The sequence below is a fragment of the Plenodomus lingam genome (assembly GCF_022343315.1).
Source record: "Plenodomus lingam strain CAN1 chromosome Unknown contig_3, whole genome shotgun sequence".
NCBI classification, from domain to species: domain Eukaryota; kingdom Fungi; phylum Ascomycota; class Dothideomycetes; order Pleosporales; family Leptosphaeriaceae; genus Plenodomus; species Plenodomus lingam.
In genome coordinates this window covers 2,480,090-2,505,437 of record NW_027093944.1, presented here as the reverse complement: position 1 = coordinate 2,505,437, position 25,348 = coordinate 2,480,090, and the positions used below count along the sequence as shown (strand labels likewise).

The window sequence follows — 25,348 nt, the reverse complement described above, 5'->3', positions numbered from 1 at the left end:
CTGCAAATGGCAACTTTGATACGGGAGTATTCGTACATCAAGTACCGTATTGCTGAATTCACAGATGCTATGTCAGATGTCGCCCTTTGCCCAGGTGCGCTCGAATTGCCCCGCGATGCACGTGACTGTGGTGGGCCCGCCCGTCGGCCCATCTTCCCTTAGCCGTAGTGTATGTGTGCACAGCGGGGATCAGCAATGCTGGTGGTATTGTAACCGTACTGGTGCTGGTGCTGATGAGGGCTGGGGCTGGCCGCTGCCGGGCTGGGAGGGAGGGAGTTGGCGGTGAGCATTGAGCATTGAGCACTGAGCACTGAGGATTGAGCACTGAGCACTGAGCACTGAGCACTGAGCACTGAGCACTGAGCACTGAGCAACAGGCGATGGCTGGGAGATCGCAATGCTACCATGCCCGACCGCTCACTCCGTACTCCTATATTGTGTGTGTGTGTGTGTGTGTGTGCGTGTGTGTGCTAGGCATGCGCTTTTGGAGCACGCGCTGATGGGAACACGTAGTACCGATACGCAATAGACCATCTGGCAAAACTGGCACGGCTCCCTTGCCAAGCGTGTCAACAGCGCTGCCTGGCGGTCTGTTTTTTGACGTGCGTGGACAGCAGCTTTCCTGCGTGTTGGGTGTGTGTGTGTGTGTGTGTGTGTGTGTGTGTGGCGGAAAAGCTTGCGTAGACAAGTGAAGAGGGTGCGAATAGTACTGTACAACGAGCCAAGAACAAGCAAAGGGCAGAATGCGCAGACTGTGCAGAATAGAGTACTGCAGCCTAGAGAGAGCCGAAGAGCAGTGCAGTGTATCCATACATCAAGAAAGAAAAGCAGCCTCTATGCAGCCAGCAAGCGTGCCACCCTATCCACCGTCCATCGCCAACAGCAACAACAGCCAACACCCGTCGTCGCCAATCGCCCTCGATTCTGTTGGAGCGGTCGGGCTGGTCTGGTGCAAAAGCCTCCTGCTTCGCTCCTGCCACCCCGCTAAATCTGGGCAAGGTCGACCCGCTTATTTAGCACACCCAGTTCTTGCCTCGCGCACAAGAACCTCACCTCCCAACACCGCCCGCAACTCGTAAGCTCCCCTCCCCTCCCCTCCAACCACCCGCACCCCCCGATCCCTCCCGCGCCGCCAAATAACTCCTCCGTACGGCTCTGCTGCCTTCTCTCTGCCCATCTCCTACTGACTCTCAATCGCTGCAGCTATTCCACATCGCTCCACCCACCGCTCAACGCCCTTTTACCTCTAATCGAAACCTAATCAATCAACATGGAGGGTAAGCAGCTTCTCTCGCCCTCTCCGCACCACCCTCTGTCCATCGCCCAAAACCCGTGTTCGCGTCTCAAGCAACTCAGCTAACCTTTGTTTCTTCGTGCGCAGAGGAAGTCGCAGCTCTCGTCATCGACAATGGGTGAGTTGGCCGCCCCCCCTCGATCTTCCACGAAGCACCATCCCTGCAGTGGAGGGGCTCGCCGCATCGCCCGCCATGACGCCCTTGCCCACCCACCTTCGCAGAATCTTGACATGGCGGGCAGGAGCGCGCGAGCTGCAGCATATTGATGAGTTTGAGCTGACAATTGCTTAGTTCGGGTATGTGCAAAGCCGGTTTCGCCGGTGACGATGCGCCCCGTGCAGTCTTTCGTAAGTCTCCCTCCACGCCTCCATGGACGCGCAGGAAACAGATTTTTTGCGTGCTTCTGCCGGCTCTAGCGCATCGAAATGTACATGCTAACTCAATTCCAGCTTCCATTGTCGGCCGACCGCGCCATCACGGGTAGGACGATCTCTCCGGACCGGCTATGACGTGGCTTGTGAGCTGACAGAAACCGCAGAATCATGATTGGTATGGGCCAGAAGGACTCATATGTTGGTGATGAGGCACAGTCGAAGCGTGGTATCTTGACGCTGCGATACCCCATTGAACACGGTGTCGTCACCAACTGGGATGACATGGAAAAGATCTGGCATCACACTTTCTACAACGAGTTGCGTGTCGCCCCCGAGGAGCACCCCGTCCTCCTCACCGAGGCTCCCATCAACCCCAAGTCCAACCGTGAGAAGATGACCCAGATCGTCTTCGAGACTTTCAACGCACCCGCCTTCTACGTCTCCATCCAGGCTGTCCTGTCCCTGTACGCCTCTGGACGTACCACCGGTATCGTGCTCGACTCCGGTGACGGTGTCACCCACGTTGTCCCCATCTACGAGGGTTTCGCGCTTCCCCACGCCATTTCCCGTGTCGACATGGCTGGTCGTGATCTGACTGATTACCTCATGAAGATCCTGGCTGAGCGTGGTTACACCTTCTCCACCACGGCCGAGCGCGAAATCGTCCGTGACATCAAAGAGAAGCTCTGCTACGTTGCGCTCGACTTTGAGCAGGAGATCCAGACTGCCAGCCAGTCTTCCAGCTTGGAGAAGTCGTACGAACTTCCCGACGGACAGGTCATCACCATTGGGAACGAGCGTTTCCGTGCTCCTGAGGCTCTTTTCCAGCCTTCTGTGCTTGGTCTTGAAAGCGGTGGTATCCACGTCACCACTTTCAACTCCATCATGAAGTGCGATGTCGATGTCAGGAAAGATCTCTACGGCAACATCGTCATGGTACGTGATTGACGCACTCACAGTCATATTCCGCACTAACAAGGACATAGTCTGGTGGTACCACCATGTACCCTGGTATCTCCGACCGCATGCAGAAGGAAATCACCGCTCTTGCACCCTCATCCATGAAGGTCAAGATCATCGCTCCTCCTGAGCGCAAGTACTCCGTCTGGATCGGTGGTTCCATTCTCGCCTCGCTCTCCACCTTCCAGCAGATGTGGATCTCCAAGCAGGAGTACGATGAGAGCGGTCCTTCCATTGTTCACCGCAAGTGCTTCTAAGGTACGTGATCTTGTCTGTCCGGACAGAAGTTGTAGCTGACCACTCTTTCTTCAGCGTGTTACTGCGTGCCATGATCGAGACCACGACAAGCCTAGTAGCAGAGACATTCTTGTATTGGCGATCTGTTACCCTGAGGTTTTACATATGTCGGTTGTTCACAAAATAGCGCAGCGGGCCAATGGTTGTGATTGATTTTGGAAGAGCTTGGGCCCATACCGAAGGTGTAGGAAGGATCTTAAAGATTGTAGTAGCTTAGAACCTATGAACACTTTCACATACCTTATCATGTATGCCTGAGTAAGATGATGTCACAAAAGCCAGTAGAGGCAACCCTGCGGATGATTGTGCTCATGAACTGCCCATGTAAAAGTGGTGAGAACATCTTTAATATCAATGTCACCGCTTTAGGTAAGGACAGAAAACACTAGCGCGTGAGATTATTTATCATCAGCGACCGACTAGACATCAACCACGCGTCCTTTTCCTCATTGTTCTACCTTCGCACAGGCACTATCATGTCTCTCACATCCAGTCATCCTGCAAGGCAAAAGAATCTCCACACAAGCCATGAGACAACGCCATTACTCACCGAAATTGAGCCCGAGCCACTCGGGCCAGACGAGGCTGATATCATAGCTCATGATGGTACCTACGAAGAAGATGATGACGAGATACCACTACCCAGAACTCAAGTCTTACTTGTCTGTCTAACAGCTATCTCGGGCCCTATTGCCTTCTTCTCCATATTTCCTTATATCAATTTCATGATTGAACGAATCGGAAATGTGGAGAAAGAAGACGTAGGTTTTTACTCTGGACTCATCGAGAGCCTGTTCTCAGCGACTCAGATGTGTGTCATGTTGCTTTGGGGCCGTGCCTCTGATCGCTTTGGGAGGAAACCTGTGCTCATACTTTCGCTGCTGGGCATGACTGTCACGACCACGCTTTTTGGGCTGAGTAGCAACTTATGGCAGATGGTAGTGTTTCGCTGCATGAGTGGGGTGTTTTCTGGCACGGTGGTGACGGTCAGAGCCATGTTGAGCGAGATGAGCACGAAGAAGACACAGGCAACGGCGTTTAGTCTGTTTGCTTTTTTTAACAACCTAGGGATCTTCTTTGGACCGCTCCTAGGTCAGTGCGATGTTTGTACATGAACTGTGGGAAAAGCGCTGAGGTTTATAGGTGGTGCGCTTGAAAGGCCTGCCGACAAGTACTCGTCGGTTCTTGGAAAGATGCAATTCTTTCACGACTATCCTTATGCGTTGCCCAATATAGTCGTCGGGGGCATCGCATTCATCGCTGCTATGACTACTACCTTCTTCGTGAAAGAGGTAAGCTGAAGAGGATATCTACTACGTTGGCCCGAGACTGATTCTTGCAGACGCTACACATCCATCGCGATAGCAAAGTCACTGATGAGCCTCCCATGTCATCGTGGCAACTCATCAAGAGCCCCGGCGTGGGTCCCGTCCTCTTAGTCTATAACTATGTCATGCTCTTAGCCTACACCCTAACCGCTGTCTTCCCCGTCTTTCAATACACGCCCATTGAGATGGGCGGCCTTGGTTTCTCCCCCGAAATCATCGCCGCATGCACAGCAGTCAATGGTGCATCACAGGCCATTTGGATCCTCATCGCCTTTCCAAAACTGCACCGTCGGTTCGGCACTGGACGCGTCCTCTTGTTCTGCTCCATTGTTTGGCCAATCTTCTTCGCTCTCTGCCCAACCTATCATTTCCTGCTTGCGTATGGCTTCAAAACACTCTTCTGGTCCACAGGACCGCTTATTCTGAGCTTGGGTAGTGGCGTCGCCATGGCCTTTAGTAAGCGCTCACCTCCCACTCCCCCCACCCAGTACATCATATCATATGCTAATGTGACGCGCAGCGGGTGTACAATTGGCACTGAACGATATCGCCCCGTCGCGCGAGACTTTGGGCACCCTGAACGCTCTCGCTCTTTCGGCTCAATGTGGGCTCAGGGCTATTGCCCCAGCCGTAGCGACGAGTATCTATGCTGTTGGCGTCAAGTATGGTATTATCGGCGGCCAGTTGTTTTGGCTGTGCAATGTCGTTTTGGCGCTGGGCTTGTTGGTATTGCTGAGGATTATGCCGGAGAAGGCAAAGGGGAGGGTGAAGGGGAAGGGGGGCGTCTGAGTGTTGGGTAGAGTGGATTTCAAGAAGGAAGTGGGCTGTGAGGGGAGGTTTTGATAAGTGGTGTCCCATGGTCTTCCATTTCACTTTTGTAAATGCATCGCCCCTTTACACTCCACATGGTTATATACACCACCCCTCACAACACCGCGTAGATATTCCCTTTCCACCTCACAATACCCACACACCCACAGAACCACACTCAAAAACCCAATCATGAATCCAGCCAGCCCCATCGTATCCTAACCCGGCTGCACCTACCATCCGTAGTGCTCCAAACCGCGAACCTTGCACCGTGAATATTAAATCGCAAACCAACCACCCGGTTCCGCTACACTTGTACGATTAGTCAGTCATCCCCATCCCAACCCCCCTCCTACACTCTACACTCTACACTCTACATTCTACACTCTACACTCTACACTCCTCCCCTCCCTCCCTCTCCCCTACCCTCCCGTACCATCCCCTCAATCCCCCCACCGTTTCCGCAGCTAGAAAACATACTTCTCGTATACATTGCCACTACAATTCCGGGTCTGGCCATGATCCTGGCTCTGCACCACCCAAATCCCCATAGACGGGCGTGGCGTGGACAAGGCATTGTTTGATGTTTGCAAGGCATTGTCAAGATAAGAAGACTAATTTTTTTTGGATGGGGATACTGGTGGAGGGTGGGTTGGTAGGTAGGTAGGTAGGTAGGCAGGTAGGTCCACGTGTAGACAAGATAAAATCCCAAAAGCCGCCATCTCATCTCCCCCCTCCAAACTCCACCCCCCAGGCCATACATCCATCCACCCAGCCCAGTCCCTCAAGATCTCCAAGGTCCGTATTCCACATTCCCAGCGCGGTCGTAGCGCATATGCTTGACGGGATCCATACCGTGCGAGGCGCGAAAATGGCATTCATCGGAGAAGGAGCAGTAGCCCTGGTCGCGTTCTAGGGCGCATTGGTGTCCGAGATCTAATGGAGGAGAATAGGTGAATGAGTATGTAGATAAGTAAATGAGTAGATGAGTGAATGAGTTAGCAATGATGGTGGGAGGGGGGATTAGTTGTGTAGAGTATGCTGGTGTGGTATTGAGGGCACACCAGAAGATCAAGAAAAAAAGCCAAAAGCCAAAAAAAAAGGACGGGAGTAAACTCACAACAATCAATATTCTCACAATACCTATTCTTACAAGCCAAACTACGCGTCTTATACCGCAAAACATTCAGCTGAGCGGGCGTAAGCTTCGGTTCATGCTGAAACATGCAATGATCGCCGTTTTCGCATTTACCGCCAAGATGCCAGTGGTTGCAGAGCTTCTTGCCCGACTTCTTCATACGCGCCTCTAGGGATTGGTAGGCGGCGGCGTCTTTGGGCGGGAGGGGCAGGTCGAGTCGCTGGCCCTCTTTGTTGTAGTAGGCGTATTTTTTGGTCGTATTTTTTGTGGAGGTGGGGGCGATGGAGATGTTGCCGTTGGAGGGGGCGCCGGACTTTCCGACGCTTGCTGGGATGGGTTAGTATAGAAATGGGTATAGTTGTGGGATGGCGGAGATATGGGCATGTTTTGAACTGAGTTGTTCGCTTGGGGAGATGATGTGATGATGGGTGCGTGCAAGAGATTATGGAATCTCGGGACCATGACAACGTCCTTACGTACCCCATGAATCTCCTTTTACCTCGCCCGATTCTGCAGTGGCCGTTGACGGCGTCGTGCTCCGAGAAGTACTGACGGCAGAGGCCCCAGGGCTCGGTTCAGATAAGGTGTCTTGATTTACCGTGGGTCGCAGGGGCGGTCGTGCCGAGACTTGGTTTAGCGGTCTCGAGCTGGAGGCAATAACGGGATATACAGGTAAATCAGGAAGAGGCTCAGATTTGAAGACAGTCTCGAAGCGAGTAGATTTGAAACTCGTCAGTTCCGCAAAACCTTTGAGCATGGGCGTCGTTGCTAAAAGTGTGATTCGGCCGGCTTTGATGGGGTCATGTTTGATACGATCGAGATTTGGGAGATAGCCGCCATCATGGCATCCCCCGAAGATGATATGACGGCAAGTAGGATTGTCGCTAAAGGTGCGAAGCATTTCTATGCATGTGAGTCTATGCCATGAGCACATGCAAGTATTTTACCTTTAATCTTATGATCAGCCCGCTCTTTACCTTGACCGACGTCAATAATACTAAACAAAGGCTGATTAATGTTGAAGCGTTGCGCAAAGGTACGGAACTCGAGTGGACTCTGAATGAGTCCGACCTGTGCCAGCTTGATAGCTAGCTTTTCAAGACTTAGATAGACCTGAACCATGATAGGCCAATGACCAGAGTTGTTGTACAAAGAAGCCACATGGTCGCGTATGGCATTATATAGGCGTGAGGCGGCCTCAGATCCTCCATCACCATTGGCGGCCTGAAGCAGAGCATCTTGAAACTACATGCGTTAGCAGGACGAAGGCCGCACGTCGAGATGGATGTTGCTTACGATGGCTGCATCACCATCAATTAGTGCCATGACAAAGGCATTGGAGTCCTGTATCCCTGTTAGCCGAATGTGATGATGCGAGGCAGCTAGCTTACCAACTGGTGCTGGTACTCTCTATTCTGTGTTTGGAACCTTCGTCGATTATCTTGCTCGGCTTGAAAATCATTTTTTAGATCTTGATGCTCATGCATAAGCTGTTTGTACTTGGCAACAGTATCCTGAAAGCGATGTTAGCCGAAAGAAAGGCAGCTACCATGACGATTTCTAGCAAAGCAATGGTGTGGGCGGTGAACTTACGCGAATAAACTCTTCCCTGGCCGCGTCAGACGCTCGAAAGCCATCCATCTGCTGGTCTAGGTTGGCAAAGTCTGCCATGATCATCTCACTAGCTTGGAGATGCTTTCAAGGATATTTCCTTTTTATAGTAGCTGTGAAGAGAGGAGGGCTGGTGGGAGTCTCCTATGGAAGAGTGTTTGGGATTCGTCTCAATGATCTACGACGTTACCGTACCGGTAAACCTGAGCCAAGGATTCCGGTAAAGAAAACTTAGCCAGCCCCTGTGCCAAAAAGATGGCGGCAAATGAGAGATGTAGCATCCGGAAGAATGTGGTAAAACAGAAATCTGGACAGCGACTACAATGAAGTGATATAGAAGCAGCTGGAAGTCGTGGCGTAGCATCCGAACATGGCGCAGTCGTTTTCACCACTTGCTACTACCTTTGGTAGTACCGGCAGTCAAGCGAGCGTATCGCCAACGGCTTACCGTCGTACGACACGGGACACGGCGGAGAATGACAGCTCACTGTTCATCCACAGGGGTCTGATATCTGTCTAGAGGGAGGCCAATTTCACTCTGTACGAGGAACTGAGGATGCAAGAGCTGGGCTGGGTGTTTCGGCGAAATATTGTGCTGTGTGTGTATCGCGAGACTGACAGCCAAAGTAGAGTAGTAAAGCGAGAGCATGTAAACTTGATATGAAATCACAAGCCAGTCCTTGAAGGCTCTCTCTAACCTTTGAAAATAATCAGTGTGTCTGCACGTCAACGACTAGGAAGGGAAGCAGACGGTACTACTAGTACATCTTCTTTCCCTTGGATATCAATCGTGGACCATAAGTCACCGCTTGCATGCGCGCGCGCCTAGAGGTGTACGGCCTTGGTTCGGCGACCTAGCAGAACAACCGATGTAAGCAACAAAGCAAGCCCACAATGACGCCAGACCCGGATGCAAAAGAGCAGCCAACAGCTCTGCCATCTAACTAGAGTCCAGTTACCTAGCCTACCATAAAAGGTGCATTGGCTGGCACTTGAACACTTCGTAATACATCCAACCAACACAGTCTATACTTTCACCTACACTTTCACCCCCGTTCTCACTCACCTACACGTTCACAACCTCAACCCAACATGGCCGCCGCCTCTGGAAACAAAAAAGCTCGCACCCACCCCCCATACGAACTCCTCTATCACCCAGGCATCCCAGGCCGCGGAGAGTTTATCCGTCTAGTCTTCGAGGCCGCAGGCGTGTCCTACAAAGATGTCGCCAATGAGTCGGACGAGGGTGAGTCACCAGCAGTACGTAAACGTACATGACATCTGTATATCATATCCACCATGTACGAGCAAGCAATCAAGTACAGTCATTAATAAAGTCACAATCGCGCGCCAACAGGTACAAAGTCTGTCTACGCACTCGTCGACCCTGCCTCCACCGGTGACAAAGATGGCAACCCGCCCCCCTTTGCACTCCCAGCTCTCCGCATTCCCGGCGAGGGCAAGAATGGCAATGCGCTCGTCATCTACCAGACACCCGCGATCCTCGCCCACCTAGGCGACAAGCTGCATCTCGCAGGCAGCGACGAGGCGCAGAGGGCCTGGGTCATGGGCCATGCGCTCACGGCCCTGGATCTCAACAATGAAGCGCACGATACCCATCATCCTATTGCCGTGTCGGATTACTACGAGGCGCAGAAGGAGGAGGCGCTTAAGAAGGCCAAGGTGTTTCGTGAGCAGAGGATTCCCAAGTTCTTGGCCTACTTTGAGCGTCTGCTCACCGGCAATAGGGAACAGGGTGATGGGAAGTATCTCGTGGGCAATCAGTTGACCTACGCAGACACTACCCTGTGGCATGTCTTGAGTGGCCTGCACTTTGCCTTTCCAAAGGAAATGGAGGCAAGGCAGAAAGACTACCCCACCTTGTTTCAAACATTTTACCCAGCTATCCAAGAGATCAATGGCCTGAAGGAGTACTTGACCAGTGACAGGCGTGGGCCATTCAGCATGGGTGTCTATAGACACTATCCCGAGCTGGACAGAGAGTAAGTTGCGTTAGATGACTACTCCATGGGCTATAAGCATCACTGGTACCCAGTGAACTAAACTTCACAATAAAGAAATGTCAATTGCAGTAATATCTTTGAGGGTGCTCGACGTGAGCTCACATCATCTCATTCCTTTTTGATGCCGGTACATGATGCATATCCGAAGCCTAACTCCTGAAACCATGTTTGTGCTACCCAATCAGCCGTCTCAGGCAGCCGTCTAGTACTCAGCGGCGCTCTGAGGGAATTCAAAGTTGACGCCCTTTCCAGTGAGACGCTTGTAAACCTCCGAATAGGTGTCGAGCCTGTAGTCAACACCACCACGCTCCTTCTCGTCGAGAACGACCTTGAGGATCTTGCTGCCGTCCTCACGGGTGCGAAGACGCTTGCCAACGATCTCGACAGGGTAGACGAGGTCAGACAGGATCGCGTCGTGGACAGCGGTGAGGGTTCGCGACTGGGGGCGCTTCTGAGTCTGGGAGCTGCGCGAGCGGTTGGAGCGCTTGGGGCGGGGCAAGATGCGGCGGGAGGCAACGATCAAGACGTGGCGGTCAGAGAATTTCTTCTCGAGCTCACGGGTGAGACTAGGTCAAATCAGACGGTGCTTTGGCAATCTTTCGCGGGGTCTACTTACCGCTGCTGGGCCTTGTGCCAGCCCTGGAGAAGGGGAACGGGGACGAAGATGACAATCGCCTTGCGACCGTGGCCAACCTCAATCTAAGAATCCTGGTGTCAGCATGTTGTAGCTGCCCAGTGCCCATCGCCTCTTCAGTTCAAGCATATAGTGTGTTTGATTTGCACACGTGTGCGATCGATGCGAGGCCCGAGAGCGCAGTGTGTGGAGTAGTGGTGTTGGCTTCATACCTCGCGGGCAGAGACAAACTGCAGAGGGCGCAGGGAGCTCTTCAGGTCCGGGACATTGTTCTCGAGATCAGTCAAGGCCTGCTGGACCGTTAGCAATGGGCGTCATGGAATGGAGTGCTCTACAGCTGGCAGACACAATGGGGAGAAACTTGCGTTAGCAATGCTGGTCTCAATCTCGGAGGGGCTCTGCCTCGAGGGGCTGTTGGGCGCGATCTTCTTCAGAGAGTCGGACATGTTGGCGGCGGCTGTCGTTCTGGTCGAGGTCGAGGGAGAAAGTTCACGGCCAAGTTCGACCTACAGTTGGATATTCTCGCGTGTTTGTGTGCGGTGGTCGGTGCTTAAAGCCAATCCCAATCAAGTAAGTATTAATTCCCGGCCTTCTGCACCAATCGTAGACCGTGGGTGACATAAGCAGCCAAGAATCCAAAATCGTGACCATCAACTATCTACATAGCACCATAGTCGATGGCAGAGGCAGTACTCTAGTCAGCCTAATAGGAATCAATACCACCAGGTCTATTATACTGCGACCGATGCCCACCGATTATCTCGTCGGCCGGGATCGCTGTCGTCGTACGCAGTGGACACTGTGCGAGCCACATGGAGTTAAGAGCAAGTAAACACGACATCTTCTCAGAACTGAATCCAAGCTTCCTACGAGAACTATCCCATACTGCATGCCAGACGAATTCAAGCCATGTTCATCAATCCTTAGCAGGGCGAAGGTCTAGGAATAGGTGCTTGGACACCCGATCTCCGCCCTAGCGTGCCTGCCAGTCCGTATCGCTCAACCAGCAACTTCACTCTCTTGCTCCAACCTCATCCCCATGCATCAGATCTTTAAAACTTCACACAACTAAGGCATGACCTCCATTCGACCGATAGGCCTTAAAAATTGCTTCAAATAATCGGGTATCTTTTACTTCCATGGCGTACAGGACGCACGGCGCCATCGGCTCTACCAAGGCTTTGCAGGTCTTGGGCTTGTCCACGCTCTCTCAGACTACACATTTCTCCTTCCAAGAGCAAGTCCAACCATGATCATTCTCATGACTTTCTCGGCTCCATCTCTCAAGAGCGTATCAGTCTGCACGATTGCTTCTTCTAGCGTCAAGGGTCCCTTGAGGATGCTTGTATAGGCCTTGATGCCGGCGCCATAGCAGCCATCTGCTCCCTCTCCGATCGTACCAGCCAACGCTACCACTTGCGCACCGCTACGCTTCGCTCGGCGAGCGACCTCTGTCGTCATTTTACCTGGGCCATCGTCAATGAGGCTGAAACATGGCCTGTAAGAGTGTACATACCGTTTGGCGATTGGAAATCTAGGCTACCCTCGGCAGTGATGACGAAGTCCCATCGGTTGTCGAAGACGCGGTCGAGCTCAAAGTACTCATTGATGGCTTCTGCTCGTGCGCGCAACTTGCCGCCGATCATCATCAAACCCGTTCCTAAACCTCCGCTTGCACCGCTGCCTGGAGCGCGCGAAATATCTTGACCGAGGGTCTTCTGGGCTACTTGTGCCAGGCGCTCAAGTGCGGCTGCAAGGACATCTACTTGCGACGGAGTAGCACCCTTCTGAGGACCATATACTCTTGCGACGCCTTTGGGGCCGCAAAGAACATTCTTGATGTTGCATATCGCTTCAATGGATACCTTCTTCTCTACAGCATTTGTCAGTAAAAGTGGCAGATCGAGGCTCGATGCACTTACCAGCGTCTTTACGGAGTCTGGGATGTATACCACACCAGCATATGCGGTCCAACTGCGTCAATGACTGGCCACCACCTGCTCTGGGCAGCTCTTTACCATTTGCATCGAGGAGGCGTGCGCCAAGTGCTTGGAGCATACCAGCACCGCCATCGGACGTCCCTGAATCGCCACATCCAATAAGGATCTTGGTACTGCCGGCATCGAGGGCTCTCCGTATCAGTTCTCCAACACCGTAAGTTGTTGTGACCGTTGGGTCGCGTGAGTCTTTCGGAACAAGGCGGAGACCTGCAGCGGCAGCCATGTCAAGGACGGCAGTCTTTTGGTCTCCACCAAGGAAACCGACGTGGGATGCGACGGGCACCCCAATAGGGCCAGTGACTGTCATCTCCGAGATAGTTCCGCCATGAGTTGCGACCAAAGCGCGGGCAAATCCTTCACCGCCATCGTGAAGGGGGAGTTTGCGCAGAATGACAGAGTTGCGGTCCAACACCTTGCGAATGCCTGCCTCGATTGCATCGGCTACTTGCTCTGGGCCAAGGCTCTCTTTGAATCCTGAAGGTGCTACCAGGATCCTAAGCGGATGTCCCTCCAAGATTTCGGAAGTTGGCGTTGGGAGCATAGATGATGCCGACAGTAGAACCTCGTCTACCTGTTGTTGCGGTAGGTTGAAAGTCTTCAAGGTGCGAAGCCTGGGCATCTTGGGTCTAATAGACCCAGCTGGAGCAGTATAGCCATCACCCAGCGGCATAGTGGAGTTTGACATGATGTCGAGCATACTCCAGGATTTGCGAGTTGTGGTGCTTGTCTTCAGTGATCGGGTAGGAGGCGAGTGGTCGTTATGGAGCGAAGGTAAGAGTGCTGATAGCTATGGAAGTTGCTGAGCTACAGATGCTTGATTGATCGAAGTAGTCTTCAGGATGAGGATACGGCACATTTATATCTTGATATGGCACAACGATTCCGTGAAGCTGCCATCTACCCAAGCTACATGGTCGGCGCAGCCTAAGCGAACGGCTCTGCTCTGGGACATTTAAGCAGGCACTGCCTCATCAGGTTTAATTGAACCCCCAGGCCGGGACAACAACAATCGGATTCTGAGCATCGGTACAGTGGGTATGGTAACGACAAGCCGATGCTGCCGGGACCTAGGGTTTCGACATGAGGGTAGCACAGCCGACTACAACAAACATAGCCATAGACGGCAGATAGCTAATCTGGACCTTCATGGCCGCAAGCTCACAAAGGCCCGCCCTAAGACTCTGGAAGTCTTGACAGACGATCGTTGTGTAAATCCAAGTCTCTTGTTGTACCGTTTCCGCCTCGCCGGAACCAATCACGTGGGCTTACCAAGGTCTTTAGCGAATTACCGAGTGAAGTTGTTGTCCTGGATCCACTTGGCAGACCACCAGGCACAGCCAGCCTGGTGACGTTTCGGAGAAGGCTGACAACACAGTTAGGCCTCTGAGCACTAATCGAGTGATATTGCACAGCCCTTGTGATTGGCTGCGAAGCGATACCATGCCTGACATGCCACCACCTCACACGACACGTTTCTATTTCTGGTCACATCGGCAGCTAGTGTGAGGAAATGAAGCCTTGACTTTGATCACCAAGGATCTTAGTATCTTTCTGGAATGTAAGCTACCATGGTGGGATTGACTGCGCTGTCGGCGCAAATTCTGTGAGGTTGCCGGCCGCCAGGGACATGTACCTAGCCTCACCGCGTGTCATGGTCGCCTGCAACACTGCCTCAGTCCTCCAGAAATAGAAAACAGCATCAACGATTATACCAAAATGATCCTTGGACAAATGGTAGAAGATACTTTACATTCGGGGCGGTAGATATCTTCTCAATACCAGTCTGTCACCCCACTGGCCTCCGTCGATCACGATCAGTCACGATCAAGTCATGAACCGGCTTAAAAATGTCTTGTTTCGGCAGTTGCCATCGGATGAAGAGCGCGGACATGATTCAATACTACTTCCACGGTTTTCTTTTGAAGTGGATGACCAGCGACTTCTACGCGACCAGGGCAGCGAGGATACGCAGTACGATGCTGGCTATCATCTTACCACAGAAGCCATGAAACGAGAGCAAGAAATAATAGTACGTTCCTCTTCAGATGAACGACCTCTTCCTCACTAACCGTCTCCATAGGTTACCTGGGATGGCCCGCTCGATCCGGCGAACCCTCTGAACTGGTCGCAGAAGCGTAAATGGACGGTTACCATACTGGTCTCGCTGTTTACGTTCATCTCACCATTCTCCTCTACTATGGTCACTCCCGCCCTTCCAGAAATCTCTGATGATTTCGACATACCGGAAGGGTTCATGACCCAGCTCGTCATGACGATCTTCTTGCTCGGCTATGCTCAGGGTCCTTTTGTCCTGGCACCGTTGAGCGAGATCTTCGGGAGAGTTACTGTTCTACAGTATGCGAACCTCATATACCTTTTATTCAACACCTGCTGTGGCTTTGCAAAGACAAAGGAGCAGATGCTCGCATTTCGCTTCCTCAGCGGGTTGGGGGGTGCAGCACCACAAGCAGTATGTCTTCCACCCTGCACCGGTCGCCCAACCACCCAACTGAACCTTTTCGAGATGCTAATCAAGGACAGTTGTGCAATGGTGTTCTTGCTGATACATGGCGCAAAGAAGAGCGCGGCAAAGGACAAGCAATCTACGGTATGCTGACCTGGATTGCGCCCTGCGTCGCTCCCATCTGCGGCGCGTACATTTCTGAAGGTGTCAACTGGCGTTGGATTTTCTTCGCCACTTCCATCTTCACCGTTTTCGTACAAGTCACAGCTCTATTGTTCCTCTCGGAGACTTACGCACCGACCATCTTGGCCCGCAAAGCAAAGGGCATTCGAAAGTCTATGCAGAAAATTCGGCCCAATGTCGTGGTACGAACAGAGTTCGAAACAGGAGATCGCTTTAGTAAGATCATACGGAAGAGGCTCATCCTACCCTTCATCATGATGTTCACCCATCCTGCGACCCAGGCTCCTTCAATCTACCGCGCCTACTTGTATGGCGTCATGTATCTGTTGCTCTCGACCTTCCCCTTAGTCTTTGAAGAGGTGTACGACATGTCTGTCGGTACTGCATCGCTCAACTATCTTTCCCTCTGCTTGGGCTTCATGATAGGATTGCAGATTTCCCATCCACTCATGGACGGCGTAAGAGCTCCGATCCATTGCAATAATCTCAATATACTGACTACTTTCATAGTTGTATGCTCGCCTAAAGATCAAGTACAAAGTTGAAGAAGGCCTTCCTGAATTCCGCGTTCCACCCATGATCATTGCTGGCATACTCTGTCCTATTGGCCTATTCATCTACGGTTGGACAACACACTACGAAGTGCACTGGATTGCCCCGAACATTGGCTGCGTCATCCTCGCAATCGGTCTAATCATCGGGTTCCAGTGTAGTCAAGCATATACTACGGATGCGTATGAAGCGAGGTATGCGGCATCGGCGGCATCGGTGGGTGCCTTTATGCGCACAATGATGGGCTTCTCGTTCCCGTTGTTTGCACCACAGATGTACGAAACCTTGGGGCTAGGCTGGGGAAACAGTCTCCTGGCGTTTCTCACGCTGTTTCTGGCACTAGTGAGCCCAGTGCTGCTGTGGTTCTATGGCCCCAAGTTAAGGGCTATGAGCACCAGGGGCTTAATATAGTCCCCTGTATTTCAATTCAATCTTCACTTCTGCAACTCTAATTCTCGCTGGCCGCGTGAGATAAACTTACGGGCTGATTGCTTTAAAGCTTGAACGGTCCGATTCCACATGTCTTTCGAAAGTATCTTTAGGGAGTTGCCGGACCAAGAGTGCGGGGCCTAGCCCACAGGTAGTAAGGTGACGGTACTTGAGATCGGCAAAGAAGAGGACTCCCAATCTCCTCAGAGAACCAAGATTGGTCTCAATTTTTAGCAACATCACCGAATCACACCTTTCCCGTTATCATCGTCACGAATTGCTCCGAGTGTGCTGCGCAAGGAATTTTTAGAAAACAAAAATGCCATTCCTCGAGAATCAACCAAAGATTCTCATCGCAGGTGCCGGTATCGGAGGTCTCACCACGGCACTAGCACTTCACGCATCAGGCTTTACCAACATTCACATCTTCGAAGCGTCGTCCACATTGACGACACTGGGAGTTGGTATAAACGTGCAGCCGTCCGCTGTACTCATCTTGCGGAATCTAGGACTTTTAGAAGCTTTGGAGAAGACGGGTATCAAGACGCAAGAGCTGAATTTTTACAATCGCCATGGAAACCCGATACTCAGCGAGAAACGAGGCATGTACACGGGCTACGCCGTTCCTCAATTCTCCATTCATCGTGGCGAATTTCAAATGTTGCTGCTGAGTGCGGTCAAGGAGAGACTGGGGCAGGATGCTGTTCGTTTGAATCACGCATTGACAGGGTTTGAGCAGGATGAGAAGAGCATTACTGCCCAGTTTTCACAGAGGAGGGATGGTGTGCCAGCAGAACTTGCATCAGTGGCTGGCGATGTACTCATCGCTGCTGATGGCATCAACTCGACGGCAAGGCGAATACTGTATCCGAATGAGGGACCTCCACGCTTTTCAGGCCGCATGCTGTGGCGTGGCTGCATCGAGCGGGAACCCTATCTCACAGGTGCGAGTATGGTGTGGGCAGGTCATGCCGATCAGAAATTCATCGCATACCCGATTTCTCAACGCTCAGCCGACAAGGGTAAGAGCCTTGTTAACTGGATCGCCGAGCTTCGCATTCGAGGGAAAGACGATAAAGATCTAACGCCACCCAAGACGGATTGGACCAAGGCTGTCAGCAAGACGGTATTCGAAGGCCCATTTGAGAGCTGGAAGTGTGGAGGCCTGGAGATGAAAGACCTCATCGACAGTACGGAGAAAGTCTTTGAATTTCCCATGTCTGATCGCGATCCTGTGGACCAATGGTCATTTGGTCGTCTCACACTCATGGGAGACGCAGCACACGCCATGTATCCCATTGGATCCAATGGCGCTTCACAAGCCATCATTGACGCAGAATCCCTCGCCGTGCATCTCTCTTCCAAGACGCTTGACATTCCATACGCACTCAAAGCATACGAGCAAGAGCGCCTACCGCCTACCGCGAAGATCGTCATGGCCAACCGAGGAAACGGACCAGATCACGTGTTGCAATTAGCTGAAGAACGAGCACCAAATGGTTTCACCAACGTGTTTGATGTCATTCCACAGGAGGAACTCGAGGGAATTGGCAGCATGTATAAGAAGATTGCGGGATTTGAGATTGAGAGTGTGAATGAGAAGGCGGAAAGGACGAAGGGCGTGGCGGAGACACTGAACTTGAAGAGCCCGCGAGAGTGGATATAAGTAGAACTAGGGGTTTTTGAGGCCTCTTCTAGAGGGAAGAAAGTACACTCCAGGACGTATGATAGGAATTGGACTATGAGCCAGAGTACGGAGTCTCAACTCCCGAGCAGGTAGGGAGCCGGCCAGACACACCGCTCTAAAACACACCGCTCTAAAAATATACATCGCAACATCTGCATCACACTATATTCTTTCATTGTCCGCCCCTAGTGGGTACTGCTATTTCTCTAGTTTCCCCCAAACGCTATCAACCCACTAGAACCCCGCCCCCAAGTTCCCCATTTACTCCAAGCTTTCATCCCTTGACATTCTGTCCGGGCATAGACCGGCACACCACTTAGTGACCCCAACCTTCTACTAACTGTCATCGCAGCGACTCGATCTGCATACCACCATATTGCCATGCGTGATGGGAATTGGCAAAGACCTTCTCTCTGCGAACAAGGGCAATTCCACTATTTTGTCGTCCGTCTTATCCACCCTGGCCTGGTGCCCTCTTCGATCTAGTTAATAGCGTCCTCCACGGTGGTGATGGTAGTCGCAAAGGCGCTAAGCAGCATAGGTATGACCTGCTCTCTGCCAGCTACTTGGCTTAGCCCTTGTCTGACTCTTGCTAATATGTCTTGATGTCTTGTTTGACATTGGTGAGCTATACCTGCAGCTCACAAGGCCGGCGAATCCAATCCCTTTCAGACTGTTCTTAGTCTTCAAGCCCAGCTTTTACCTAACAGTTATACTTAAGAGACGGCGAGCTAACATCTCGCAGCACAATTCCTTCGCTTTTATGTCGGCCAAGTGAACCTTAGTATATTTAAAACACATGGGTGCATTACCTTCTTAATCACAAAAGTGCATAAAAAAAGTGCAAAAAATTCAAGGCACGGCCCGAAGGTCGTGATACTGGCCCCACCACGCCCCGTACGATGGTTACCGCTCTCGTTCCGATTGTAACCTCTCCCTTATGAATTTTTGTGGATTCTTTGTCCCGGCCAGGAGTCGAACCTGGGGCCGTTTGGAGACCACTGGGGTCCAGACGGACCGAGGATACCATCAGGGCGAGTGGTAGTGGTGTGCATCTTGCATAGAAGATACTACACTTATTAGGTTTACATAGGCGAGGTATATGCTGACTGTAAGAAGGTAGAAGGATTTGGGGAGTGTGGATGGGTGTTGTTGTTGCGGAGGTTCGTGGTGGGAGCGTTTGACGTTTGTCGTTTGTCGTGGTGGTGGAGGTGAATGCGAAATATGCACTTGAGCGGGAAGTTAAGAGCAACTAGGTATAGGAACATGTTCAAAGGGGGTTACATATCTTATTCAGGTACTTTCCTCTTATTGAATTGTACTTATCTACGTGGACCTACTAGCAACCGTTTTATATTATCTTTGACCGAACTGCTGTTACCCATCTTCACACGATGCGTCTCATGGTGTTCCCTCAAAGTGCATCCTCCGAAGGAGGCGGCACCCTATGGGTAGGGTCAAAGAGCCAGGTCGGGCTAAACGGAACTGATGCATCACCATCTTTTGATGATTCAGAAGGCGGAGCGTCATCCATTTGCGATGTTTGTTGTGCACTGGCAAGCTCTTTTTCCAATGCAGCAACCTTGTCCCGCAGGGTGCTTGCTCCCTCTTCACACTTGACTTTTTCCGATTGTTGCTGGTCAAGGTTAGCTTGCATCTCCTGGATTTGCTGTGTTGCTGTTTGTATCAATGAGTCGTATTGGCCTTGGAGTGCGGCCATGTTCTGTTGATCTTGACGGCTTTGCTCTTTCAGTTTCTCAAGATCACCATCTTTGAGCTCTCGGTATTCATCCGAGCTTGCTTTCAAGTTGTCATAGTCCCGTGTGAGCTTTGAAAGTTCTGCTCTCAATTCTGCCATCTGTCTCTCGTGGACGTCCGCACTCCGTCGCATCGCGTTGTCTCTCACATTCAGTGAAATTTGAAAGTCCTTCAAGTCGCCTCGACCGTCGTGGCGCTTGATGTTCTCAATTTCTGCATATTTCCCCTTGACAACAAGCTTTAGTCTCTCTATTTCTCTTGCACAGTCAGTGTTCGCTGATTTGAGATCTTCCATCAACTTCTTCTCCTTTTCTTGTGCTGCCATCGCTTCTTGGCAAACCCTAATGAAGACCTCCTTGGGCTCTTTCAGTACTGAAACTTGAACGGTCGTAAGGTTTCTGAACAACATCTTCGATCGTTCCAGCATTCGCCGACGTATCTCTTGGAGAACACTGTGCTTCCTTATTTCGTTTTCGAGTGTGATTTCTAGGGCTTGATTTTTCTTAGTTGTTTCATTAACTTCTGTGGTCAATGCTTTCAGCCGCTCCTTCAGATAGGCAATCTCTTCAAACTTCTCCAGCATCCAGGGTTGACCTGTACGTTGTTTTATGATCCATAGGAGCGTTCCGATGACTCCAATACAGACTAACAATAGTATGTCTTTCCAGCCAGGACCCGGTAAAAGCAGTTTATTGCCTGAGGCAAGATTGCCTTCACCTGAGGTAGGACCCGGGGCAAGTATTGGAGTAGATCGAAGTGCGCATGGACTTTCCTCGTCTCTTATATCAGTCTCATCACACCACGTGTGCGAGAAGGTTGAACGTGGAACGGCCTCTGCATATTCAACACCAGAGTATTTTGTGACGTATTGTATACCATCATACAATGTCGACGTGGCTGTCAGAGTGTCAAAAGTCGTGTCGAACAAAGTGCGCGTGGTAGTATCGGTAGTGGTATCGGTAACGGTATCAGTCTGCGTCCGAGTTACGGTGGATTGCGTTGTCAATGTAGTAGTAACGGGTCGAAACACAGAAGCCGTTCTAGTAACTATTACAACTGTGGCCGAACTATCTGATGGTACACCCGCGTGAATGATGGGTCTTTGGAGGTTATCCAGTGGTGAAACTGGATAAACAATGGGTAGATACCATTTGGCAATTTCAGGGTAGGCTATGATAGTGGCGACACTCAAGCTCCGAAACACGTCGTTCTGGAAGAAATCCAATAGCATGTTCGCCATAGTGGCTGTAAAGATGTGGAAAGACGAAGCTAATGAAAAGTCGGGTGATACCAGAGAACATATACCTAGCCCGTTGCTAGGTACGTCGTCCTCTTTTGGATTTGTTTTGAATGATCGAAGTTTTTCAAACCGCCAAATATTTAAAGTCTTAGATTTTAACAAAGACCATGGTGGATGTGCGCGAACAATGAATGTGGCGAGTGAGAGAGGCCATGGTATCTAGCAAGCATGAAAACAATGACTTGACAACCGCCTAATGCAAATCCGGCTCCTCAAATATTCATTTCACATCAAAGAACGATAAAGGAATTAATCGCACCGCTCTGTTAGCAGATCGATCCGGCTATCAGCGAGAATGTCATGAGAATGCATTAGTCCATGTGGATGCCAAAGATGGTGCACACTCAGACTGTACGTGGGTTTCGTACGCAACTAATATATGATAGGTATGTGATAGATAAATGCTGGTGCATTTGTTGCTTAAGTGCGCTGGAATTAGAAGTTTTTGATGCATGTGTTCAAACACAAATTATATGTGGCTGCTGCGTGGAGAGACGAATGCTGTAGTCTCCGCATTCCAACTCCGCGGCGTCGGACCGAAGTTTGACCGGGGCACTTTTCTTGCGCGACCTTTCTGCTCACGTGCGTCCACATTCTCCACAGCCCGCTAGCCCCGCACCCGAAGCAAACGTGAACAGGTTTCCTTTATCATGAAGAGCATGAAGTACCATCTAGAACAATTTGTGTGCGCTGAAGATCCCGTTGTTGCTTTAGTCTCAAGCCTTGCGAGATAAAGGTATCTGCTCGGCGCGTGCCACTTGATATTGCCTTCGAACCAAAGATGCGATGCTGGGACATTGTTCGCGCATTGCCTAATGCAGACATGCTACCCGGCCCGGAGCATTGCTCCCACCGCAGCATTACCTGGGTGTGCAGTCTTGCTAGAATATGTGTATGTCAGGAACAGGATATGTGATGCCTGATTGCCCAGTTTTGCAGTGCGTCTCTTTCCCGGAACCCTTGAGGCCGATCCGCGCACAGTTACTGTCTCTACCGTGGCTGGCGGAGCTCCTCGTCCTTGCTATGATGTTGCTAACCATAAAGATCATTCAGTCCCCCATCGTTGAGCGAGCTGCTCCACAAAAGGATTTTGGTGGATTGTTGTAGCGTCGCCGGATATCCTTTTTTTCGAGTGAGCCGAATCGCGCATCCTTCATACAGAGACCTGTTTACTTCACCTGTGTATTATTACGAACATACTTGAGTTTACAAAGCACACAACCCAATTAAGGTCTGGCTTTGTGTTGACCTTGGACATCTTCACATCGAAATCACAGCATGCCTCCAACAATATCGGCAGTGGTATCCTTGCCTAGTCTAACTCAGGCGGGGGCACAAACCGCTCTTGAAGCAGCGGAGCAATATGCGCTCGAAATCGGAGTACCTATGTGCGTCTCCGTCATGTATATCTTATTGATGGTACTAACTGTAACTAGGAGCATAGCAGTAGTTGACGCCCACGCACACCTGTTATCCTTCACACGCATGGATGGCGCAAAAATAACGTCAATAAATACTGCCATGGATATGGCTTTTACTTCCGCTAGCAACCGCATTCCCACCTCAGCATACCACGAGGATTCATGGTCAAACTGTGCGGCCAGCGGAACTAGCGGCACGTTGTGTGGCCGCTTTACATCACTGGGAGGGGGTATGCCTATCCTATCTTCGACGGGCGATATACTTGGCGCAATCGGATGCTCTACTGGAAATAGCATGCAAGTCGAGGCAGCAGCGAAATCGGGACGGGACGCAGTGCTCGCCCTTGTAAAAAGAGAGAAAGCCGAGGAAGAGCGTAGGATAGCTGAGGAGAGACATGCTGTGCTGTCGTTATGGAAAGAGAAAGAGGAAGAAGTTGAGATTCTCAGAGATCATTTAGAAAGCATGGAGAGAGGAAGTAAAAGAATGAGATTTGATGATGGAGGAAGTGGAAACGAAAGTATAAGCAGCAGTGGGCGAGGAAGTGTCATAGTGGGCGGTCCACCAGGCACACCGCCTGAAGAGAGGGAAATTCAGAAGCACCAAAGTTTTATTGGAGAGGTGACAGTAGGTCGACGTTGAGTTCTCTGCTCCTAATTTCTGGGTAGAGCGTGTCGCCAATACTTGCACAGTACTCCGACACATTTCAAATCGAGTTGCCATGGAGTTTCAATAGGATTCACCGTTCAATCATCTCAAAGGCTCTCTGTTACCCACTGCTCGCCTTCTGGGAACATATGATATCCAACTCAAACAAAGGACTTCCAGCGAAGCACTTTGCAAAAAAGCACGATGATCCCGTTCAGCATGTCGTGCTCGCTTCATCTATGCTGTACCGGATAACACGACATTGGGGTAGTTGGAGGCGAAGTATCACGGCGTTTCCCCGCTTTCATGGACGCATTTGTTTGTAGGTTCCTCAAGAATTGGGCTTGTCGGTTTTGGGTGAGTGGCGTGGCCTGGCCTGTTGATCTGATCCCTTGTGGGGGTTTGGTGCATTGGATGTGAATAAGAAGGGAAAGGGGATTCTGGTGGTGGTTAGATGCTATGTTTACTTGATGGAGGTGGGACCTCTGGAAAGTGATGTGTTGCTGATTTTGCTGGAGATAAGGTGTAAGGCGTAAGACAGACGTGGGACTGTGGCAGGCAGTGCTATTTTGAATGGCGTATGGCAGAATACTAGTAACAGGTGCGATGATTCCAATGTTATGCCATGGAAAGTCAACACTGCATTATGAATATTTGAGTCGAGCGATGGCAAGTCAGTTATGGTACGATCACAAGCACAACACATGATACTCGAGACGAAAATGTTAAAGAAGAAGCCAGGCAGTATATTGGTATCATAAAGAACTCGTCGCCTCAAAGGCTAGGCAATCGTAAACTGACGAAATGGAAATATACGAAAAGCCCAGCAACCCCTATCCTCCAAGCTCAGCCATCAATCGACCGGCAACACTCCGCTTAATAGGCGCCTGATTAGCACACATCTTCATGTACAAATCCAAATTGGTACTCGCACCAGGACACGCGAAGACCGGCTCAGCCAACCCCAACTTCTGCACCGGTGTATCCACAAAATACGCCTGGGTCGGACAATAACTACCAGGCGCACAACTGATACGGCCACAGGCCGCATTCGGGCTATCCATAGCCAAACCCTCGGCCTGGCCAGGACACGCACTAGCGTTCTCGCCCTTGGCGCAGTCGACGAGCGAGATGTCGAACCAGACGTTGTTGTTCACGATGCTGTATTCAAACTGCGTATGTGCGCCGCTGACAAGTTGGTTTGTTTTACTGATTTTGAAGGAAGTGCCTGCGTTACGAAAGGGTTCGGAGTACTGGGAGCGTGCGGGGATGTAGATGGGGCCTGAGGAGGAGGACTCGCCGACACTCCAGACCCAGATGTCGTATGAGCAGCGGTTGCTGAGGATGGCGTTGCCGGCTAGGGCGAGGCTCATTTGTAGTCCCATGATGGTGAAAAGAGGGTTGAAGTGCATTGTATTGTATTTGGAAGTATTTATGGGAATTACACGGTCGTTTGGCAGTGTATTTGAAGACTTTGATATTGGGGTTGAGAGAGAGAGACTGTGAGGTAATGCGAGTAACGAGCGTGCTAGAGCCAGGAGCTACAATGAACAAAGAGTGTAATGGGAAGAACAAGGCAGGTGCTGAAATGGAGAGAGATAGATCAAAGCTATGCACTGCGACTCTTTATCCATGTTCGAACATTTTGGGACACAAAGAAAACCACTTGACAGTGAGTACTGCTTCCTGAGACACAGCCGTACATTCGAAACGAGGTGTAACAGCATGTCAAAACCTAGGACACCGCCTTTGTCTGGCAACAGCTGCAGTATTCTCGGTCTGCGTTGGTGTTCAGCCGTACGCTCACTATGCGGGAGTCTCGACAGGTGGTTGGTCAGATTGCCCAATCGGGCTTGCATTCATGGGAATAAGCAAGGGCCGCCTGACCTTTGAGTGTAAATATACCCAGATATTAGCCATTCTTTTCAACAGAAGTTTCGCTCAAAGGGAATCTGAAAGTGCCACCGGGTCGCGCCGCATAGACTTCTCCTCGTCTAGGATCGCTTGCGATGCTTTATGTCCGCAACAGCTGATGTTCTCGCGGCGTCGTGCTCGATGTCTCAGAGATGCAGTGAGCGGGTTTTCGTAAGCCGTAAGCACAACAGCCACACAATATCCACACCGATGGCAGCAGTGATCCCAAATGAAATACACAATTTGTCGTGTGCGAGCCTATTTGCACCTCGCAAACTAACGTATTGAAGAAGGAAGGTCATGTCAAGGTTGGATGACCAAAGAATTTCTCTTCCTGTAGCGGGGTATGGTGGAAAACTAGGATCTTTTAGAGCTTCAATGTGCAAACGAGAGCCTATGCGATCACAAACAACTCTATCAGTCTGTTTGGTTGAAAGTTAGCCGAGGAGAGTCACAGAGAGCTGTCACTGGTCTTTTTGAAATCAGTCAGTGGTAATGTACTCGGTAAAAGTCCGCCGCGCTA

At 51.0% G+C, this 25,348-nt stretch overlaps 11 protein-coding genes across 11 annotated transcripts; 6 read left to right on the top strand and 5 right to left on the bottom strand.

Annotated features, from left to right (window-relative positions):
* Window positions 1–1,077: 1,077 nt before the first annotated feature.
* Window positions 1,078–3,218, top strand: IAQ61_008187 (uncharacterized protein). Its single transcript, XM_066097884.1, has 8 exons — window positions 1,078–1,147; window positions 1,204–1,277; window positions 1,382–1,412; window positions 1,587–1,642; window positions 1,745–1,775; window positions 1,834–2,605; window positions 2,656–2,887; window positions 2,942–3,218. Exons 2-7 carry the CDS (start codon window positions 1,271–1,273, stop codon window positions 2,884–2,886), a joined length of 1,128 nt encoding a protein of 375 aa, XP_065952381.1. The 5' UTR covers window positions 1,078–1,147; window positions 1,204–1,270; the 3' UTR covers window position 2,887; window positions 2,942–3,218.
* A 155-nt stretch (window positions 3,219–3,373) lies between these two features.
* Window positions 3,374–5,043, top strand: IAQ61_008186 (uncharacterized protein; the record flags this gene model as incomplete). The annotated part of the gene is made up of 4 exons (XM_003840295.2): window positions 3,374–4,018; window positions 4,070–4,218; window positions 4,269–4,710; window positions 4,775–5,043. The coding sequence occupies exons 1-4, from the start codon at window positions 3,403–3,405 to the stop codon at window positions 5,041–5,043; spliced, it is 1,476 nt and encodes a 491-aa protein (XP_003840343.1). The 5' UTR covers window positions 3,374–3,402.
* Window positions 5,044–5,848: 805 nt separating this feature from the next.
* IAQ61_008185 (uncharacterized protein) lies at window positions 5,849–7,873 on the bottom strand (the record flags this gene model as incomplete). The annotated part of the gene is made up of 7 exons (XM_003840296.2): window positions 5,849–6,000; window positions 6,185–6,529; window positions 6,683–7,105; window positions 7,150–7,447; window positions 7,499–7,546; window positions 7,594–7,716; window positions 7,796–7,873. The coding sequence occupies 7 exons, from the start codon at window positions 7,871–7,873 to the stop codon at window positions 5,849–5,851; spliced, it is 1,467 nt and encodes a 488-aa protein (XP_003840344.2).
* Window positions 7,874–8,180: 307 nt separating this feature from the next.
* IAQ61_008184 (uncharacterized protein) lies at window positions 8,181–9,907 on the top strand. The gene is made up of 3 exons (XM_003840298.2): window positions 8,181–8,684; window positions 8,769–9,059; window positions 9,171–9,907. The coding sequence occupies exons 2-3, from the start codon at window positions 8,906–8,908 to the stop codon at window positions 9,818–9,820; spliced, it is 804 nt and encodes a 267-aa protein (XP_003840346.1). The 5' UTR covers window positions 8,181–8,684; window positions 8,769–8,905; the 3' UTR covers window positions 9,821–9,907.
* A 132-nt stretch (window positions 9,908–10,039) lies between these two features.
* On the bottom strand, window positions 10,040–10,917 carry CRP15 (40S ribosomal protein S7; the record flags this gene model as incomplete). Its single annotated transcript, XM_066097883.1, has 4 exons — window positions 10,040–10,403; window positions 10,454–10,536; window positions 10,684–10,761; window positions 10,837–10,917. The coding sequence occupies 4 exons, from the start codon at window positions 10,915–10,917 to the stop codon at window positions 10,040–10,042; spliced, it is 606 nt and encodes a 201-aa protein (XP_065952380.1).
* A 125-nt stretch (window positions 10,918–11,042) lies between these two features.
* IAQ61_008182 (uncharacterized protein) lies at window positions 11,043–13,966 on the bottom strand. The gene is made up of 3 exons (XM_003840300.2): window positions 12,394–13,966; window positions 11,988–12,344; window positions 11,043–11,937 (listed from the first exon to the last, which is right to left on the bottom strand). Exons 1-3 carry the CDS (start codon window positions 13,166–13,168, stop codon window positions 11,687–11,689), a joined length of 1,383 nt encoding a protein of 460 aa, XP_003840348.2. The 5' UTR covers window positions 13,169–13,966; the 3' UTR covers window positions 11,043–11,686.
* Window positions 13,967–13,970: 4 nt separating this feature from the next.
* On the top strand, window positions 13,971–16,081 carry IAQ61_008181 (uncharacterized protein; the record flags this gene model as incomplete). The annotated part of the gene is made up of 4 exons (XM_003840301.2): window positions 13,971–14,500; window positions 14,552–14,941; window positions 15,013–15,576; window positions 15,629–16,081. The coding sequence occupies exons 1-4, from the start codon at window positions 14,303–14,305 to the stop codon at window positions 16,079–16,081; spliced, it is 1,605 nt and encodes a 534-aa protein (XP_003840349.1). The 5' UTR covers window positions 13,971–14,302.
* A 337-nt stretch (window positions 16,082–16,418) lies between these two features.
* On the top strand, window positions 16,419–17,765 carry IAQ61_008180 (uncharacterized protein; the record flags this gene model as incomplete). Its single annotated transcript, XM_003840302.1, has 1 exon — window positions 16,419–17,765. The coding sequence occupies one exon, from the start codon at window positions 16,419–16,421 to the stop codon at window positions 17,763–17,765; it is 1,347 nt and encodes a 448-aa protein (XP_003840350.1).
* Window positions 17,766–19,200: 1,435 nt separating this feature from the next.
* Window positions 19,201–20,784, bottom strand: IAQ61_008179 (uncharacterized protein; the record flags this gene model as incomplete). The annotated part of the gene is made up of 1 exon (XM_003840303.1): window positions 19,201–20,784. One exon carries the CDS (start codon window positions 20,782–20,784, stop codon window positions 19,201–19,203), a length of 1,584 nt encoding a protein of 527 aa, XP_003840351.1.
* Window positions 20,785–22,122: 1,338 nt separating this feature from the next.
* Window positions 22,123–22,905, top strand: IAQ61_008178 (uncharacterized protein; the record flags this gene model as incomplete). The annotated part of the gene is made up of 2 exons (XM_066097882.1): window positions 22,123–22,232; window positions 22,281–22,905. 2 exons carry the CDS (start codon window positions 22,123–22,125, stop codon window positions 22,903–22,905), a joined length of 735 nt encoding a protein of 244 aa, XP_065952379.1.
* An 839-nt stretch (window positions 22,906–23,744) lies between these two features.
* IAQ61_008177 (uncharacterized protein) lies at window positions 23,745–24,323 on the bottom strand (the record flags this gene model as incomplete). Its single annotated transcript, XM_003840305.2, has 1 exon — window positions 23,745–24,323. The coding sequence occupies one exon, from the start codon at window positions 24,321–24,323 to the stop codon at window positions 23,745–23,747; it is 579 nt and encodes a 192-aa protein (XP_003840353.2).
* Window positions 24,324–25,348: the final 1,025 nt, after the last annotated feature.

Bases quoted from the DNA above. Each gene is read 5' to 3' on its own strand.
- IAQ61_008184 (XM_003840298.2), top strand. From the start codon at position 8,906: ATGGCCGCCGCCTCTGGAAACAAAAAAGCTCGCACCCACCCCCCATAC. The intron at 9,060-9,170 runs GTGAGTCACCAG...GCGCGCCAACAG, and splicing joins CGCCAATGAGTCGGACGAGG to GTACAAAGTCTGTCTACGCA.
- IAQ61_008187 (XM_066097884.1), top strand. The intron at 1,643-1,744 runs GTAAGTCTCCCT...ACTCAATTCCAG, and splicing joins TGCGCCCCGTGCAGTCTTTC to CTTCCATTGTCGGCCGACCG. The intron at 1,776-1,833 runs GTAGGACGATCT...CAGAAACCGCAG, and splicing joins GGCCGACCGCGCCATCACGG to AATCATGATTGGTATGGGCC.
- IAQ61_008182 (XM_003840300.2), bottom strand. From the start codon at position 13,168: ATGCTCGACATCATGTCAAACTCCACTATGCCGCTGGGTGATGGCTAT. The intron at 12,345-12,393 runs GTAAGTGCATCG...CAAATGCTGTAG, and splicing joins CAGACTCCGTAAAGACGCTG to AGAAGAAGGTATCCATTGAA. The intron at 11,938-11,987 runs GTATGTACACTC...ACGATGGCCCAG, and splicing joins AGATTTCCAATCGCCAAACG to GTAAAATGACGACAGAGGTC.